Source organism: Cyclopterus lumpus, chromosome 21 (genome assembly GCF_009769545.1).
Source record: "Cyclopterus lumpus isolate fCycLum1 chromosome 21, fCycLum1.pri, whole genome shotgun sequence".
NCBI lineage: Eukaryota > Metazoa > Chordata > Actinopteri > Perciformes > Cyclopteridae > Cyclopterus > Cyclopterus lumpus.
Window position 1 is genome coordinate 13278654 of NC_046986.1, and position 17576 is coordinate 13296229.

The following is a 17576-nucleotide window of genomic DNA, read 5'->3' on the forward strand; positions in this document are numbered from 1 at the left end:
TTTAGCTCAGTGAGCTCTGGAGAGAAAAAGCAGACAGAACAGAATTGATTAAATCCCGTCACAAGTTCATCTCCCACATGTTCCAGACCTTACCGGTTCATCCATGGTGCGCGGCATGGCCCTGGCATGGCAGCAGATGGCAGCCATTCTGATCAAGAGATTCCACCACAGCCGTAGAGACAGGAAGGGTTTGATCGCCCAGATCCTGCTCCCTGTTCTATTCATGGTGTTTGCTATGAGTCTGGGCTCCATGAATAGCACCCTGCATCACTATCCTGAGCTGGAGCTCAGCCCTGCGCTTTACAACGATGCACCAAGCTTCTCTTTCTTCAGGTCAGTCCCCATGGCAAAGACAATACAAGGGAGCACTGGGAGGGAAGGCCACAGAAGAAGCAAACCAGGTTAATCAGGGTTATTTTACAGCAAGCATGTTTGGAGCGGTTCAATCGAACTCTGAAGCTCTGCTCTTTTATTTCATTTTCATTTGACATGGTCAGACCAATGAGACTCGGGTGGCAACAAATAATCACTTCTTTGTCCGAGTGTCATTTCCGAGCAAATTTTGACGTAATTTGTTTGAGCATTATCGAGAAACTACTCTAAACGAAACACAATTTGTGGTAAAGCTTGGAGGATATTGCGGGCCATGTTCTGGTGTTTACAAAAATTATACTGCTCAGCTTAAAGGATGCGCTATATTGCAAGAGAACATTTTGATTGTTCTGTTGGGTTCCTTCATCGTTTGCGGGGCATTATGTGTCTCACTTGTAATGAAATGAATTTGAAGCTGCAGTTTGTTGAAGGGCAGAAAGACCTTAAGGAGAGGCAGAGAGAGAATGCGAGGGAAAGAGATGATTGTGAAGAAGACGGATGGGATATGAGATCAAAGGGAGAGAGATTAAGAGCGTCAGGAGGTTGCAAGATGTCTTCATTCTTGAGAAGCGCTATTGTTTGATCAAGGGATATGTAGCAAGGGAGAAAATGCTGAGGTGCCAATCCATATCAAAGGCCGTATGGACGCTCTTTTCAAGTCTTGAAATACAAAAGTGATTAAAAAATTATATTTATTTTAAGATTGATGATAGTTTTGTGGTTTGATCTGAATGTTTATTAAGGAGTGTGCATTAAAAGACAAGGGGAGGATAATAAAGTCAAATGCAAAGTAGCCAATCAAATGTCCTCACTCATTATATCTGTACAGTTCCTATTGGAATCACTGACTGTCTCCGTGGTGACTTCATTGACATAATTGTGAGTTAGTAAATGGCTCTTATACTATCTTCTCTTTAAGGAAAACCTTGATGAATGCCAACCTCGAAACTCCAGTCACTAGGATTGATTCGAATAAATCAATAAAGTTCAACCTCTCTGCCATGTGGGAGCTTTATGAAACAACCTTTTGTTTGACTAATTAATTGTATTATTGTTGTAATTATGGTGTAGTTCACTAAAATGTATGTGTTACTCTGGGTTGTGGCTTACTGTTTGATTTCTGACTCCATAGTAACCAAAATCCCAACTCCACCAAGCTGAAGGACGCCATGATGTCATTCCCTGGGATCGATAACACCTGCCTTGACAAGTCTGATAACCCGTACGTAATCACACATCAAATGCCAGCTGTTTTTTTTTCCTGAAAATACTAAAAGTGTCAGTGATAATCTGGGTTTCGTGCTCAGTTTCCCAAATGCATTCTACCCTTTTCCACATGTTTGGTATTTTCATTGTCATTCTTGTCATGCCTCATCATTCACCTTGTTTCATTTTTTCTTTTCTTCCTCCGTCCAATTCCTGCCGCTCTCTCACATTTCCTTTCTCTCTATTTTCCTGCCACTCAGCTCAACGTATGTGGCTAAAAGCCTGCAGCAGGATTATGCTTTGTATTCCATAAACACCATGTGTTTATAGGGGAGATTTCCCCCTTACAGGCACTTAAATCAATGTTGGCACTCATGAACCAGACCTCGGAGGCATTTTAAAATGCTCTTTCGGAAAAAAAAGAAATGGAGGGAGGGGGAGAGGGGGGGGGAGAGAGAGAGAGAGAGGGGGGGGGGGAGAGAGAAAGAGAGAGAGAGAGAGACTGCATTTTGTTCATGATCTCTATAATCACAACATGACTGGAATGACATATACAGAAAATGTAAGATATGGTCCAGATACTATGGTCATAGTTTTTTATATAAAAAGTAACAGGTCTGCAAAGACATTGTGTCTATTGTTACAGTCTCTTTTTGATCTGCACAAAGTGTCCCTGAAAGCATTTGGCAGAAAACATGTGGGAGGGTTGGACATCAACCCACACAAGTACTTTTTACACAATACGATATTACAGCACATATTAAACAGCTTTTGAAACAGTTTTCAACTGACATCAGAGAAAATATTGAGGTCCTGATCTCACAAAAGAATGATGCAAGCTCACAGCTGCTGTATGAATGGTTGCATATTTTGCCACCATATGCACTTACGTTTGTAGCACTTATGTTTTCATATCAACTCAGTTTCAGGATGTGTTCTGGGGCTGAGTCTCGGTATAATCTTGTGGCATTATCATTTACTGCAGACACCCATCATTCCACTGAGCCACCATTTCATGTTGTGACTTTTTCCTTTTAAGGGTCTGCACAAGAAGCACAAACAACTGGAGTTCCAGAGGGAACAGCTCCAAAGCATTTAGTGTCTGTAAATGTACCCATCAGGAACAGGTGAGACTGGGTCACTGAAAATACTGTGTGTGTGTGTGTGTGTGTGTGTGTGTGTGTGTGTGAGAGAGAGTTTTTTTGTGTGTTATGCATCTGTGTTTTCTGTCTTCACTACACTGCAGATTTGTGATGGAGACAGCTACCAGCCCCCCCATAAGAAGATCCCTTCAGCTCAAATTGTGTATAACCTGAGTGGCATCAATGTGGAGAACTACTTAGTGGCCACAGCAAACGACTTCATCAGGAACAGGTGAATGCAACCTGCGTTAATATCGCCAGGTTGAGTGTTAATCAACTCTCTCATTGCATCAAGCTTATGAGGCGATGTTTCAAGTCATTTATAAGTAGTTAGCTTACATATTATTTCCCATTTATGAATTGCATTGCATAATATTACATCAGTTTGATAAGTTAATTTAGTTTGAGATAGTTGGCAAATAATGTAATGCGCTCAATATGTTATAATTCAGAGTAGACGATTGACGAAATTACTAAATATTGTAATTCTCCAAGTGCCTATTTAAAGACTTTCTTTTTTCACTTTAATAAATATGTGACAGCCAACTAGGAAGCTTTTGATAGTTAAAACAAGCAATGTTGCTCTTGCAAGGATAGTTTATTGTATTGAAAACAAGGAATTGCAGAAATCTAATTAGCTGTTAGACTGCAAAAAGTTAGCATTTGCATTTATTACCTTGTCAATCATGTTAACTGTACTGTGAACATGGACTCAAACAAGCATAAAGCAAAGTGTTTCTTTCTTAGCAGCATTCAGATCTTTGTTTGGCTGGATATGTGATTTTATTGGTATGGTTTCAGGTATGGTGGCTTTTCTTTTGGAATGCCTCTCCCTTCTGACTTAAAGATGGACATAACAGCGGTGCCCAAAAACCGTACTCTGTCTAAGGTAACTTTGTCTCCCTCTTCCTTACTGCCTGTCTCATTATCACTCTAATTGGCTGCAATGATGAGTTTGTTTGACTATAAAACGTATCTTTAAAGCCTTGGTTTCAAACCATTGGGAACTGTACTGATGTAGTATTATTACATATCCTATATGTAGCGAGTGATGGTTTCTGTACATGTCTTTGTTTGTGCTTGCATGGGTTTAGGTCTGGTTCAACCCAGAGGGCCACCACACAATGCCAGCATACTTAAACAGCCTCAACAACCTCATCCTACGCTCCAATCTTCCAGCAGACAAGGATCCTCGTAAATACGGTAAGCTGAAATAGAAATTGTGAAAAGAAAAATTGGTAAACTGAGCTTTCAGTTTAATTGTTTAAGGATTCTATTCATACAAATGCATTGACACCAAAGATCACCGCTATCTTTTCTTTCTTTTTTTACATGTTAATATACATTTAATGCTGTCAATATATTTGTATATTTTAGTTATTTTAGAAAAGGTCCCCAGACATTATCTTTGGCGTGATTGTCCTTTATTCACACAACACTCCCAGGCTATTGCAAAAGGTAAGCTGAGGAAAAGGTTTGAAATACGACATCACTGGTATTGTGCAACAGGGATGCACACATCAGCATTGAGAAAATGTTTCTATCCGGCAATGTGCTGCTGATTGCGCATGTTGTATACTAAATATAAAGAGAGCTGTAAACAGTGTGGTTCATTCACTGGATTAAAGCCAGGGGGCGCTGTGTGTCTTCAGACTCATCAGTATGCATGGTGAATACTGATGAGTGCCGCTTACTGGGGAACGAGACTGGCCCACGTTTTCAGTGCTGTTTTAGCTCTGTATCACCCTGACCATCTGCCTGCGGGCAGGCGTACACAAACAAAACCCAACACACACACACGTCTAAGTGCTCATAAAAACATTCAGTGCATGCACACATTTCTTCCACACAGGAAAATAAAAGTGCTCGAGGGTAGAGTGAATGTTACCTGCAGACTCACAGCGGTGTCAGGGGTGCAGATCCAAGAAGATTGCTTTTCAAGGTGATGGTTTATCAGTCAAATGTGAAGCCCTAACCCTCACATTGTGTACTGCAGTACCAACTGGGTTGGGATCCTTTAGAGGTCGGCATCAAACTGATTTTTTTCATGCCACCCTCACAGGACTCGCGTGTAACTGCTAACTGCCAGATGTGCCATCAAACTGCCCGCTGTCCACACTAGAGATTATGATCATGCCCACCTGCAACAATGTTTTGTATTAAATCTCTGTCTGCATCCCCAAAACCCTTATTAAATGCATTAAAAAAATAAAGGGAAAGAAATGTTGACATGTAATGGTTCCATCTTCTATGATAACATGTTTAATATATTTGGGTTTTAGACTGTTGATCAGACAGAAATGATGAAGAAATCCATCAATAAATCTGCAGATGAATTAATGAAATAATTGCTTGTTGCACCTACAGTCGTTTCCTATTGTAAAATACTTTAATGTAATAGTTAATGATTACGGATCAAATTTGAAATATATGGCAGAACCTATCAATTCTGTGCAGCCCTGGGCCCCCAACCTGCTCCAGGGCTGCTGTGCTTTGGGTTAACTCACACTCTCCTATCTCAGGAAATGTAAACATGTAGGGGGGCAGTTCATGTCTCACATCTCGAAGACCCTGAAAAAATGATAAAGAAAATTCAATTTTGTTTGTGTGCACTGGCAAATGAAATCATCTTGCACTATATTTTTCAATTGACTGTGTCCCTGACTAAGAGAGTATCTTTGCTCATTTGGTTCATGTGCTGAAAAATACCATTCATGTTGTTTCTATTTCTAACTCAATACTTTGTTTTTTCTATGACAGCCATTTCAGTTTCCAGTCACCCCTATTTCGGCCGGGCGGATGATGAAGATTCAATGTAAGGACTGCACTTTAGATTCTTCCTTCTATTGAGCTGACTTGCAGTATTCAACAATATCACAATGACTGCACTTCGAAATAGAATCTAATTAGCATTCTAATTTGGTGAAAATATTCCCAAATTAGTCAAATCATTAGAATATTTTTGGCTGTTTGAAAGTTGAATTATTGAATTTTAATTCAAGACATCAAGGTTCGGGTGAACTCTGGCAGGTACATGACAGCGGTATTTACCCATATTTGATTTTTTAATGGATTTCCCTGAGCTTGCACTATTGATCAGAGTCCCAATATAATGAGTGTTTACCCTGAAGGTGGCACAGAGGTGGATTGATTCTACCCCACTTCCCAAAATGAATTTATTTAAAATAACCCACATTCTGCTTAAGAGACCCAGACTGCAGAATACGTGCTTTTGTGTTTGCTTGTGTGTATGTATGCAAACATGTGTGTGCTCCAGAGGATCAAATAAGTCATTACAAGAGTGTATTAAGCTGACGTCGTGGCCTCATGAAGGTCGGTTCTCTCTAACCATTTCACTCGCTATTTCCTTTGTGTTTACTGACCTTCAGTTCCTCCACTCTTCTTTATGTGTATGGTATGTCCGTAGCTTAAACTGAAACTGCACAATTACGCCTCCGAGGAAATTCTGCTTCCTCACTGATGCATTGATTTGGCCTGAGCCATGTTAAAAATACAACAGGCTTATTACTCAAAATGTCTTGATCCTCACAGTGTGCATGCTTTGCCCATGGGAAAGATACTGTAGCCTACTAAGGTTATATTGGCCGGACTGCTAACACATTTGCTCAGTAGCTGCTGCTGCTGCTCGCTATCCTCTGTAGTGAGTGCTGCCCTCAGACTCCCACCACACGTCCCTCTCCGCTGTTCTCTTTCCTTCCGGCTCGCTCACACCGCCAGTTTCATCCTCATCTTCATTTTCAGCCTCATGCAGCTTATTCTGTGTGGTCGGTGGCGTTGTGCCCCGGCCAGAGGCGAGAAGTAAAGGCACTCCAGCGGCATGTAGGGTAGGAAAGAGAGCATGGGAGATGAACAGGTAGCGGCATCCAGAACGTTTGAATGATTGCACTGGGTTGAAGAGTAACTGAGGGATCACATTCTCAGCTGGTTGTCTGGGGTCTTTGTCTGGACAAAAGTCTGTGCAGCCTCCCAGCAGCACCACTGGCTTACAGACTTCGCAGCAATAGCAGTGTGACGTTGTTCTCTGCACAGAGCCATCTGTTTCTTTTACAGTTCCTATCTCGTGAGATGTGAGGCAAAGCATCTCGTTTAACAAAGCTGTTTGTCATTAATGGAATTCCATTCATTGTGAGCCACTTCAAATGAGTCAGGTCCATACAGGGAACAATATGATAGTTGTTAGCAGGCCATTGTTTTTGGAAAGGAATTACACCAGGTTGCCTCATCCAAAATGACTCAGCACAACAGAGTACATTGTGCACTCCCTTGTATGCGTCCTTGGATCTAAACCTGTAGCTGCTGTAGCGCTGCAGCCTTAAAGTAAAGTAGAATTACAACCAAATTGAACACGCAGGAAGATAATGAGCTTCAATAAAGTTGATGTAGTTAAATAATAATTCACAAATTACGGACATGGCTGACAATTAATGAGCCAGTTTTGTCACTTACGTCTGAATGATTCTATTTTTTCCCTCAGTGTCCAGGGAATGCTCCAGATCATGTTGGCCCTGTGTGTGCTGACGGGTTATTCGATCACGACAGCCAGCTTCGCCATCTATGAAGTCAGTGAGCACCACAGTGGCTCCAAGAGGCTCCAGCACATCTCTGGCATCAGCGAGCCCTTCTACTGGGCTGTGAACTTCTTTTACGACATGGTAACATCCTCTCATCCCCGAACAGGAGATCCCAATGGACATCTCACTAACGTCTCTAAATCATGCTCATTAAAAGCAAACATATGTATGATATAGCTCTTCTCCATGTTCAATTTTAGATTGCAATAGCATATGCAAAACATGAATGAATTGCTCAAAATATACTTATATAATGATAAATACATTAATTTATTATTGATTTTCTGTTGATGTGCCCTTCACGTTGCTGCATTGTGTCCTGTCTCTTTCCACAGATCATGTATTTGATCCCTGTGACCTTGACTGTTGCCGTGATCGCAGCCTTCCAGGTTCCAGCATTCACAGATCGGCAGAATTTGGGTGCTGTGACTCTGCTTTTGGTCCTCTTTGGGTGAGTGATTTGGGTAATCAGAATCTGTGAAAGTAATAGCGTATTCACAGGGACTTTAAGGTGTTGATTTACAAAGCCTACTGAAAAAGCACCATCAGATTATGGGATTGTTGGTCTTTTTTCATGACATTGTTGACCAAAAGTGACTTGATAATGAATCTAGCCATGAGGCCAAAACATTTGAATTATTCAGAGACAAAACCACTGTACTAACTATTTTAACATAAGCATTTTTTTTTAACGTTTTTAAATCTATTATTTTAACATTGCTCGGACCTCAAGACACTGCAACACGAACTTCCCTTTCCGCTTTCTGGATGGGTGGGTAAGAAAACGAAATAAGATCTGAACTTTAAAAAAACAAAAACAATACAGAGCATATCTTTATGATGTTATGTATATTTGTATACAATTACACAAGAGACCAAAGCCAAGGAAGGCGAGCATTTAATGATTATCTGAGTGCTTTTTTTTGTTGTTTTTATCAATGATGCAATTTCAACGATCTCAGCATTACTAAAAATACTTTGTCTGCTCTTTATCCAAGTGATTGCAAACAAATAATAAAGTATGCAGTAGGGCAATGATCCTCACCATTCACCAAGGATTTTGTTTTATGGTCAAAGTTTGATCAATTAAAAGGTTTCTACATTTTCAAAAGCATGTCCTCACATACACACCATCTTCTAGAGTCCAAGGCATGTTACTTTGTGATTTATAGCGCTGAGCATTTGGGGGCTTCTGCTCTGAACTCAAACAGTGCTCAATTTTTAAAAATTTCTTGCAAAGACAGAAGGACTGAAAGGCTGTTTCGCCTACCCGAGCCAAAGACAGTATGAAGACAGAGATGACGGGAGGAGGATCAGGCAGCAGCAGTTCTACTGGCAATAACAACATGACTTAGTGTGATCTCATGATACCAAGGTTTTAAATCTGACAATGAGATTTAGATTTTTGGAAAGGTGCCAAACCAATGACGAACCATGTTTCCCCACAGCTGGATTACTGCGATTGTTAACATGAGTCCCTAAATGTAGCTGAAACATCGTCTCCTAAGCTTCCTGTTACCGTCGTAGGCCTCGTCCTGAGCCTGAGATGTTAGGAGGCCAAGTCAGCACTCTGATTCTCATTTATCAGACAGATGTCTCCCTCCCAAGCAATGAATAATCACAGTCAGGCGTCGCCCACCTGGTCCAGTCTGCCGCTTTCTTGCTTCTGTTCCTTGTCATGGCTTGCCTCCCGCAGTCTGCCTACCAAGTAACTTTTTTTGGGCAAGGCACGCAGATGCTTTGTCTCTGTCTGGCTCTATCGGTTTGTTTCTGTCTCTCTCTATTCCCACCCTACTTTTATTCTTCTTCCTCTCTTTCCCTTCGCTCTCTCGCTTTTCCAGACACCCCAATCAAATGAACTAGCAGATTATTTGAGAGAAAAGAGAGGGAAACAAAGGTCTCCTGCCACCAGAGGAAAAGAGGGAGAAGTAATTTATCTTCCTCTCTTTTTGTGTCCTGACTTACTGTTTACACTCCTCATGGTGTGATATTTTTCATTCTTCCCTTTTCAGTATTCTTATGTGCCCTTTTTTCATCAGGCTCACAGCTGACCTGTTTAGTCTGTGAAAGGCTTGAACCACTTCAGTTAAAAAAGATGCAAGGTCATGTCATTTTAGACTGTGAGGAGGGCTGGTTGAATTTCCCATATCCACTTTGAGTGTACGCTAAGGTCTGAGTGTGTGTGCAAAGTAATTTTTCCCTTGATACTGTGTTTAAAGTATCCTGTTATTGCCAATTCCATAGGTGGTCCACGTTCCCCTGGATGTATTTGTTATCAGGCGTCTTCAAGGACGCAGAGATGGCCTTCATCACCTACGTGTGCATCAACCTCTTCATCAGTGTCAACACCATCATGTCCACCTCCATCCTATACTTCTTGGGTCAAATTTCAATGCACAACCCTGAGGTCAGTGTAAACTACCTGAGTCAAGATGCCTTTTGTATAACAACTGAAGATCAGAAGTAGTTAAACGCACACTTAAATGTGTGACTGTTCGGTCCTCGTAGCAGTAGTGATATGGAGTAGCAGAGGAGTGACAAGGGCACCTCTATCCAGGGAAGATTATGATGGAGGATGAGCTCTCAGCACTGTAGACGTGGTTTTATATCACCTCTTCTTACCCTGCCTTTACCCTTCTCAATGTTTGTTGTTCTGTTCTTCCATACTGCAGTTCATCCAGAAGATCTTCAAGAATCTGAGCAACGCCTTCCTAATCTTCCCCCAGTTCAACTTTGGGAATGGGCTAATGGAGTTGGCCAGGAAGAACATGGAGGTCCAGTTGCTCAGTGGCTACGGCATTGACGCCTATCAGAACCCATTCTCTACAGATGCCCTGGGCTGGATGTTCATCTCCTCTTTCATCCAAGGCTTGGTGTTCTTCACTCTGCGCCTCCTGCTCAACAGGTTTCTCATACGTAAAGTCAGGTGAGAAAAACAGAAGCCTTAGACTTAGATGGTAACTCCTGTGGTACATATCCAACCTTAATGTTGTGAATATGAATATGCAGACGAGTGGTTGAGTATGCATAGAAGTCCTTTAAAATAACGAAAGAAAACAAAACAAAAGTATTTATTTTGTATTAGAAAAAAGGATAACAGAAGCCTGAACCACTTAGGTTAAATAATTTAAACATATTGAATACATTTGAATATGTGTCTCTGCCAGTTACTCACATCAACTTCACACCTTGTCGTTATAATAAAATTAATTTTTACAGGAATCTAATATGGGGCAGAAAGACGATGCCACTGGTGACTTGTGAGGGCGAGGATGAGGATGTGGCGGCTGAGCGCCTACGGGTGTCCAGTGGAGCGGCCAGCACAGATATACTGCAGGTCAACCAGCTGACTAAGGTCTATCGAACCCTCAAGAAGAAGGTCCATGCTGTCAAGGGCCTCTCTGTGGGCATTCCTGTTGGAGAAGTAAGCAGGATAACGAACGAGGCATCCTGTATTTTATGACAACCTTTTCTGATAATAGAATTACTGTAATTATCCAAATAACCACAAAATTAATGGTCAAGGTCCTTTTCACAGCCGCCATTTTGACATCTCATTGCAGACAGTGTAACTAATAACATCAGATTTGGCCCTGTTGTGTTTTCGGTGGGCCAGGGCTCTGGTATTGTGCATGCTGGCTCACTAGAATGATTGACATGCTAAATAGAACGGGACCATAATTAACTGTGTTTACCCTGCTATGACATGTCAAAATGCCCATAGCCCAAGTTAGATTACAGCATTCTTACATTCATCACTGCCAGGTAGATTTGTTTGTTGTAAATACAACAGCCAATAATAAATAAATATATATATATATATATATATATATATATATATATATATATATATATATATATATATATATATATATATATATATATATATATTATTGTTTGAGACAAAGTTGTCCAATATTACTTAAAATAGTATCCCTCTGCGTGATGGCTGGCTGGATTTTTACCAAGCGCTTTCTTGTTTTTTCTTTCTGTAGATTTCAATATTGGCCATTACCACCTGAAAAAGCCCATCATAGCATTACAGAACTGTAAAATGGAGAAATGCTTCAGGATTACTAAGCAATGAGTGTTTGTTTACAGTGCTTTGGTCTACTGGGAGAGAACGGAGCAGGAAAAACTACCACCTTCAAGATGCTGACTGGAGATATTAGCCCCACTGATGGCACAGCACAGACCAGGGACTGGGATGGGTAAGCTGAACATGAATTTATTTCTACATCATCTCATACATACAATGCAAACTTAGGGAAAATCTACTTTAGAATAGCATGAAAACCTTTATCTTTTGAGTAAGAATATAAACTAGTGCTATTCTTTAAAGAGTTTACCTAGCTTAGTCAGAAATACATCTTACCTGCACCCCAAATGCATAAAGGTTATGTATTTTATATTTCACTGGCTGCAGGCCATATTTGCCCTCTTGCTTTTCCTTCCATTTAAACTTGTTGCACTGCAAACCGCACCTAAATACACCAGGTTAATATGTTTTCACTTAAAATGTAATATATTATTTATATGAATCGTCGTAGACAACACGACAGAAGCTATCACAGGTCAAAGCTTTAAGTGTGTTTCTACAGGTGCACAAGCTGCATTGTCTAAGGAGGTTCACATTGCATAAAGCAACTATCCAAAAATGGGGGATGTTAAGGCCTCCCATCAGCCACAATGTGATAGTAAATGGCTTGGGTTGGGGCAGGTGGACACTTTATATAATACCCATATCTCAGACTCTCCTATGCAGGTATAAACTGTACACCCGTCTGCCTCCATATAACAGCTCTGTTTGGTGGGTATTCCTACCGAGCAGCAGGGCCACTGGAACACCCTACTCGTCCATCTGCCCTACACCATGTGGTGGCTGCCATTTAAGAGAATATGTCTTTCTTTTTTTCCCCAGGCGGTTGGTGGACATTATGGAGTGCCGTAACAAGGGCATTAACATTGGCTACTGCCCCCAGGTGGATGCGCTGGACAGACTGCTCACTGGGAAAGAGCACTTGGACTTCTACGCTCGCATTCGAGGCATCTCAAAGAGGGAGATAGACGGGGTAAGGAAGCGCTGCAGACTCGGTGTTGCTTTTCAAAGCTCCGGGTAGTGACAACACCAACCACACAATTTCAAGGGATCTGATATAAATTCAAAAGTGCACTCCCACTGCAGGACTAGTACTGTTGATGCTGCCATGCATACCCAATCAGTGGGTGTTAAGTGTTGAGTGATGTGTGCTGAAAGCTGTACTATCTGGGGCAAAATGGGAAAGCTTTTGTTGTCAGCCCATGCAATCCAAACTTCAGAATTAAACTGATGCTGTATGCTTCACTGCAGACAAATTTACATTTAAACGATGCTTTGTTGATGAGAGGATCTCATTTGACATGTCACTTTAGCCCCATACGTCTCATTTATCTTGCTGAGAACTAATCAATCTTGCCTCTGTGGCGATTACTGAGTGTGCCTGTCTTTCACAGCCACTGACATGAGAGAAATCCTCAGAACAACCAATCACAGATGTGTCATTTCTGATTTCCCGTCTTTATTTCCCCCCCCCCCCCCCCCCCCCCCCCTCCAAAAAAAAAGAAAATTAAAATAAACGGCTCTATATATGTTCAAAAGACGTGTGGACATGACAAGTCTAAATTGTATGCAGAAAAAACATCTCTCTATCTCCCTCTCCCCCATTTTACTTGTTTGGATGCATAAGTGCAAAAATTGATCGTGTCTGACAATCTCAGTCATGTTACAAACAGTCATGCACTCACATTAGCAAGGATGCTGGTCGAAACACAGACAGACACAGTGAAGCACATTAATGGATCTGTCTTGCTCTCATCTGCATCGCTGCTGTTATTACTTTGCATCTTCTGTGGTCAGGATAGTGGCAACAATGGTTTTAATGGCTACAGCATCGGTGTCTGGCTAATTCACAAAGATGAGGTTATATATGGAGTTTCTCTTATGTTGTCTCCCACTGAGAGTCCCCTAGCTGTGGATAATGAGACAAGCCTTAATGGGGTCATTTCGCATTGACATGGTTTTGTCAGGCTTAATGAGCTGTTACATCAAAGGTGTTAGAAAGCGGCTTTTATGAGAGAACATAAAAACATAACTGTATTGCGATGTGACGCAGTCAGTTATATGCTAGGTTGCTGGTGCTAATAATTCAAACGTAGCGAATTATACTGTGTAAGTATGTAATGTCCTGCAGTGTGTTCTAATAACCTGGATCAGTGAACTAAGAATTATATGGAAAGGCAAATCCTCTTACAGAGAAAAAGTGAACAGAGCTATCTACTGCATTGGTTTGCTTCAATGGTCTGCTTCCCCAACTTGCCAACTGACGGGGAAAAAGGCTAAAGTTTACCGATGAGAAATCACCTCAAGCTATTTGAAAATAAATTGGTATTTACAGCATCGGTATTTTTAAGGAACTGAAATAGTTATGACCCTTTAAGGGTTTTGTTAATTCCTGCTTTCAATGTGATTTGACACACAGGAGAAATTGATATGCAACAAATTATTATGCTGCGTCAGTTCCTGTTCTCTCCTTCTAAGCTCCAAGACAGCTTGGAGCTTAGAAGGAATAAAGTCACCAAGTTGATATGCCACGGCCACAGTTGGAGGATTGACTGAATAGTATTACCTTAATTTACGATTGTTTTCTACCACATTAAACTGTAAACCTTTTTCATATGGTGTTTGTTATTATATTTATCCACTGTGTTTATCCCTGCATGTTTTCTTTAAAGGTGGTGAACTACCTACTGAAGAGGCTGGAGCTGAGCTACCATAGAAACATCATTACTGACAGTTACAGTTGCGGCACCCGCAGGAAGCTCTCTACTGCACTGGCTCTCATTGGACATCCGCAAATCCTACTCCTGGTAAGGACACACGTGTTCATGCCCCTGTAGCTGCCCATTTAATTGCCTAACTCGCCACCCGACAGCAAACATTATTCTATATACTACTGTTCCTCCTGAAGGATCTTTGAAGTAAAGTAGATATTGATCCCCTAGACTTGACAGATCTCATAGAGTTAATTAGCTTGTTTCCTCAGGCTCACCCAAGGGTAGTCTTCCCTGTTAGCTTTCAACTTTGCTTCTACCTTATGTCTCTATTAAATTATCCCTCCTCTTTCTCTCTTTTCTTGTTTGTGTGCTCAACTCGGTCTATTTGTTTTGTTTTTTCTTTCCCAATCGTTTTTTGAAATTTCCCTCTGCCTCTTGTCGTTCTTGTTGTCTTCATCTTTATTTCTTCCCTTACTTTCACCTTGTTCTCTCTGTGACACGTGGCCCTCCTATCATGCATTTGTGTTTACTCTCTCTTGTTCACCTTGTCCTTGTTTTTTCCTTCACCTACTTACTGTACTGCACACTGCTTGCAAAACCCTGCCTTCCTCAATTGACTCCTTGTTTTCCCTTGATCTCTCCATCTTGATTTTAACCTTCCACTCTTTCTTTCACACATCCTACTATCCTCTTCTCATTCCTCCTCTCCACAGGATGAGCCGAGCTCTGGCATGGACCCTCGCACCAAGCGTCACTTGTGGAAAACTATCTCTGAAGAAGTGAAAGGAAAATGCGCCGTGGTCCTCACTTCTCACAGGTTCGTATTATGTACATACACTTGCTAAAGTGTATTTTGAATACACAGATTGTTTGTGCTGTTGTAAATGTAGTTTTTTTTCCTATGTGTTAACAGGCATGGCTAATTACTGTACTGTATGCTCAAAGGGTGCTAGTGTGACCTTTTTATTTTTCTCCCCTTTTAATTCTCCGTCTCTCAGCATGGAGGAGTGCGAGGCACTGTGCAGCCGTCTTGCAATCATGGTGAAAGGTCAGTTCCGTTGCCTGGGCTCCCTGCAGCACATTAAGAACAGGTTAGTGACCCGTCCCACTCTGCCACCACAACCTCCTATTCTTCCCCCTCTGTGATTCTTTGTGCTCAATTTTACTTGTAGCATTGTACTCCCCACACTCTGACACATAATAACACGGTACTTTGTTTGTAAATCTCCTTTGTGCAGGTTCGGCAGCGGGTTCACTGTGAAGATGTACTTGGCCGAGGCCTCCTGTGACGCACAGGCAATCACTGACTTCATGCGAGACAGATTCCACAGCACATACCTGAAGGTGAACTTTGCCAGCAATCCAAAGTAGTTAAGAGTACTTGGTAGAGAAGTCATTTTTGCTAAAGAGTTCAGGGAGCATGTAAGGACATTAATTTGGGAGTTTGCTCAAATTGGTAGGAACAGCTGTTCACTCAGTTCTGCAAAATGTTGGTTCCACAAAGAGAATATTTCTGAATACTTAACCCTCTACTTGTGCATTCTGTCTCAATACACAGAGCCAGCACTCCACGATGGTGGAATACCACGTACCAATTGCTCCAGGAGGGTTGGCTGACATCTTTGACCAGCTGGAGTCAAACAAGAATGCTCTGCAGATCAAACACTTCTCTGTGAGCCAGACCACACTGGATGAGGTGAGAAAAAGAGACAGGACATAAACAGGGAGAGAGGGGCAACTAGTGTGAGGCTTTGTAGAGGTAGGTGGATGGCACCTAGGGAAGAAAAAAAAGGGACAGGAGATGAGAGACGGAGCGAGATGGTGGGAGGGGAAGCATGGACAGAAGAAAGCTGAGTGGGAGTGAAAGACTGAGTTGAAAAAGTTTAAAAGAGGCAAGAGGGAAACTGACAGAGGGTATGCCTCAGGGAAAATTAATAGAATATGAGTTTGGGAGAGAATCCATGAGCTTTATATGCAGCCAGTGCTGATATTCTTCAACTACTCTGCCCTGCTGGGGCTCTGGGATTGGAAGATACCATTGGAAGAATAAAGAGAGGGGGATCAGGGTGGACAGCTAGCCAGCAGATCATTTAAAACAATATATTTGTCTTTTATCTTAGCATGGCACTTACATTATTGCTGAACCTCCCTAGGTCTTTATCAACTTTGCCATGGGAAATATCACCATGGAATCCATATCACTGAACTGCGAAGACGGATATGATGACCTGGACTCCATCAAGGCTGTAGAAACATAGAGATGACTGGCATCTTTTTTTGCCATTACTCGCAAATGTCCTATGGGAACTGAACACAATTTATGTTTGTATTAAATCTGCCTTTACTATATATTTTTAAAATAATACTTTTGTGTTCTAATACTACTGAACTACTGATTATTTCTTGAAAGTGTTTTAACTGATCACATGAAGGATAACTTAATTGTGTATCATTACTAAGTTGAACTATTAATGGAAAGAAGAAGGGCACATGTCCATACATGCATGGAGGAAAAAAGTTGATCAATTGAAGTCCTCTGTCAAACAGGCCACACACCTGTTAAACTTGAATTCTCCTAATTTTATTATTATGAAGGATAATATTAAGCCTGTAAGCTGTTAATATATATGTGGTTTGGCCACTGTTTCCGGTTTAGATTATTATACCTGAGCAAATGAAAACAGAAACAGTGTATTCTCTATTGAGAGTGATTTTTATTTTACCGTAATGTTGTCAAAACTAATTTGACATCATCTTAAAGCACTCACACTTCAAATATTACATATCCAAAGAAAATGCACATGTAATTGTGCCTACTGGATTCAATTTGGCAAGATAACATATTCACACTCAGAAGAACATCCTTAATATGTACCTTTCCCATACTCATGAACACATTAGTTAAGCACATACCTAACTTTTAGAATTAATATACTGAATATACAACAGATGTTTTCCTGCTTATGGATCATTTCCAAATTGACCTGCATGTATCATGTCTATTTTTATTATTCTAATAAATATATATTTCAAATGAAACTGCTGTGTTTTGCCTATTGTACATGCTTGTCTTATGTTTTAGCATCAGATCACATTCAAGATCTTTGATTTGGCCAATAGTCGACCTAAACCTCAATCATTCCAGCTGATTTCTGATAATAATTTCATTGAAATTACAAATCAGTCATTAAGTCAGTATCCTGATGAGCAGAACACAGTAGACTAATTACACTAATATTTATATTATCTAATATGCATTTTACTGAAATATACATGTAATTGCAGCAAACAAGTGTCAAATTGACAAGATATACCCAGATCTGTATATGCAGAATTATAATTGTGTATCTAGTCACAAGAATGCAGTCAAATCATGTCAATTGAAAATAAAAAATTGGTTCATCTGAAGGTTTCGATGACCTGGGGTGTGCCGTAAAGTCGTCAGCATTGT

The 17576-nt window shown here is 40.9% G+C and overlaps 1 protein-coding gene across 2 annotated transcripts in view; it reads left to right on the plus strand.

The window, feature by feature from the left end:
* abca12 (ATP-binding cassette, sub-family A (ABC1), member 12) overlaps window positions 1-17164 on the plus strand; it is a 57323-nt gene extending 40159 nt beyond the window's left edge. For both annotated transcript variants that reach the window (XM_034560962.1, XM_034560963.1), the window contains 20 exons: window positions 87-333; window positions 1505-1594; window positions 2618-2705; window positions 2825-2952; window positions 3522-3609; window positions 3815-3923; window positions 5481-5535; window positions 7216-7393; window positions 7648-7763; window positions 9557-9719; window positions 9985-10238; window positions 10532-10736; window positions 11414-11523; window positions 12234-12384; window positions 14084-14218; window positions 14839-14942; window positions 15124-15216; window positions 15364-15469; window positions 15684-15821; window positions 16279-17164. In XM_034560962.1, the coding sequence (XP_034416853.1) occupies window positions 87-333; window positions 1505-1594; window positions 2618-2705; window positions 2825-2952; window positions 3522-3609; window positions 3815-3923; window positions 5481-5535; window positions 7216-7393; window positions 7648-7763; window positions 9557-9719; window positions 9985-10238; window positions 10532-10736; window positions 11414-11523; window positions 12234-12384; window positions 14084-14218; window positions 14839-14942; window positions 15124-15216; window positions 15364-15469; window positions 15684-15821; window positions 16279-16383 (2663 nt within the window). In that variant the 3' untranslated portion in view covers window positions 16384-17164. The remainder of the gene's footprint in view (window positions 1-86; window positions 334-1504; window positions 1595-2617; window positions 2706-2824; window positions 2953-3521; window positions 3610-3814; window positions 3924-5480; window positions 5536-7215; window positions 7394-7647; window positions 7764-9556; window positions 9720-9984; window positions 10239-10531; window positions 10737-11413; window positions 11524-12233; window positions 12385-14083; window positions 14219-14838; window positions 14943-15123; window positions 15217-15363; window positions 15470-15683; window positions 15822-16278) is intronic.
* The last annotated feature ends 412 nt before the right edge of the window (window positions 17165-17576 follow it).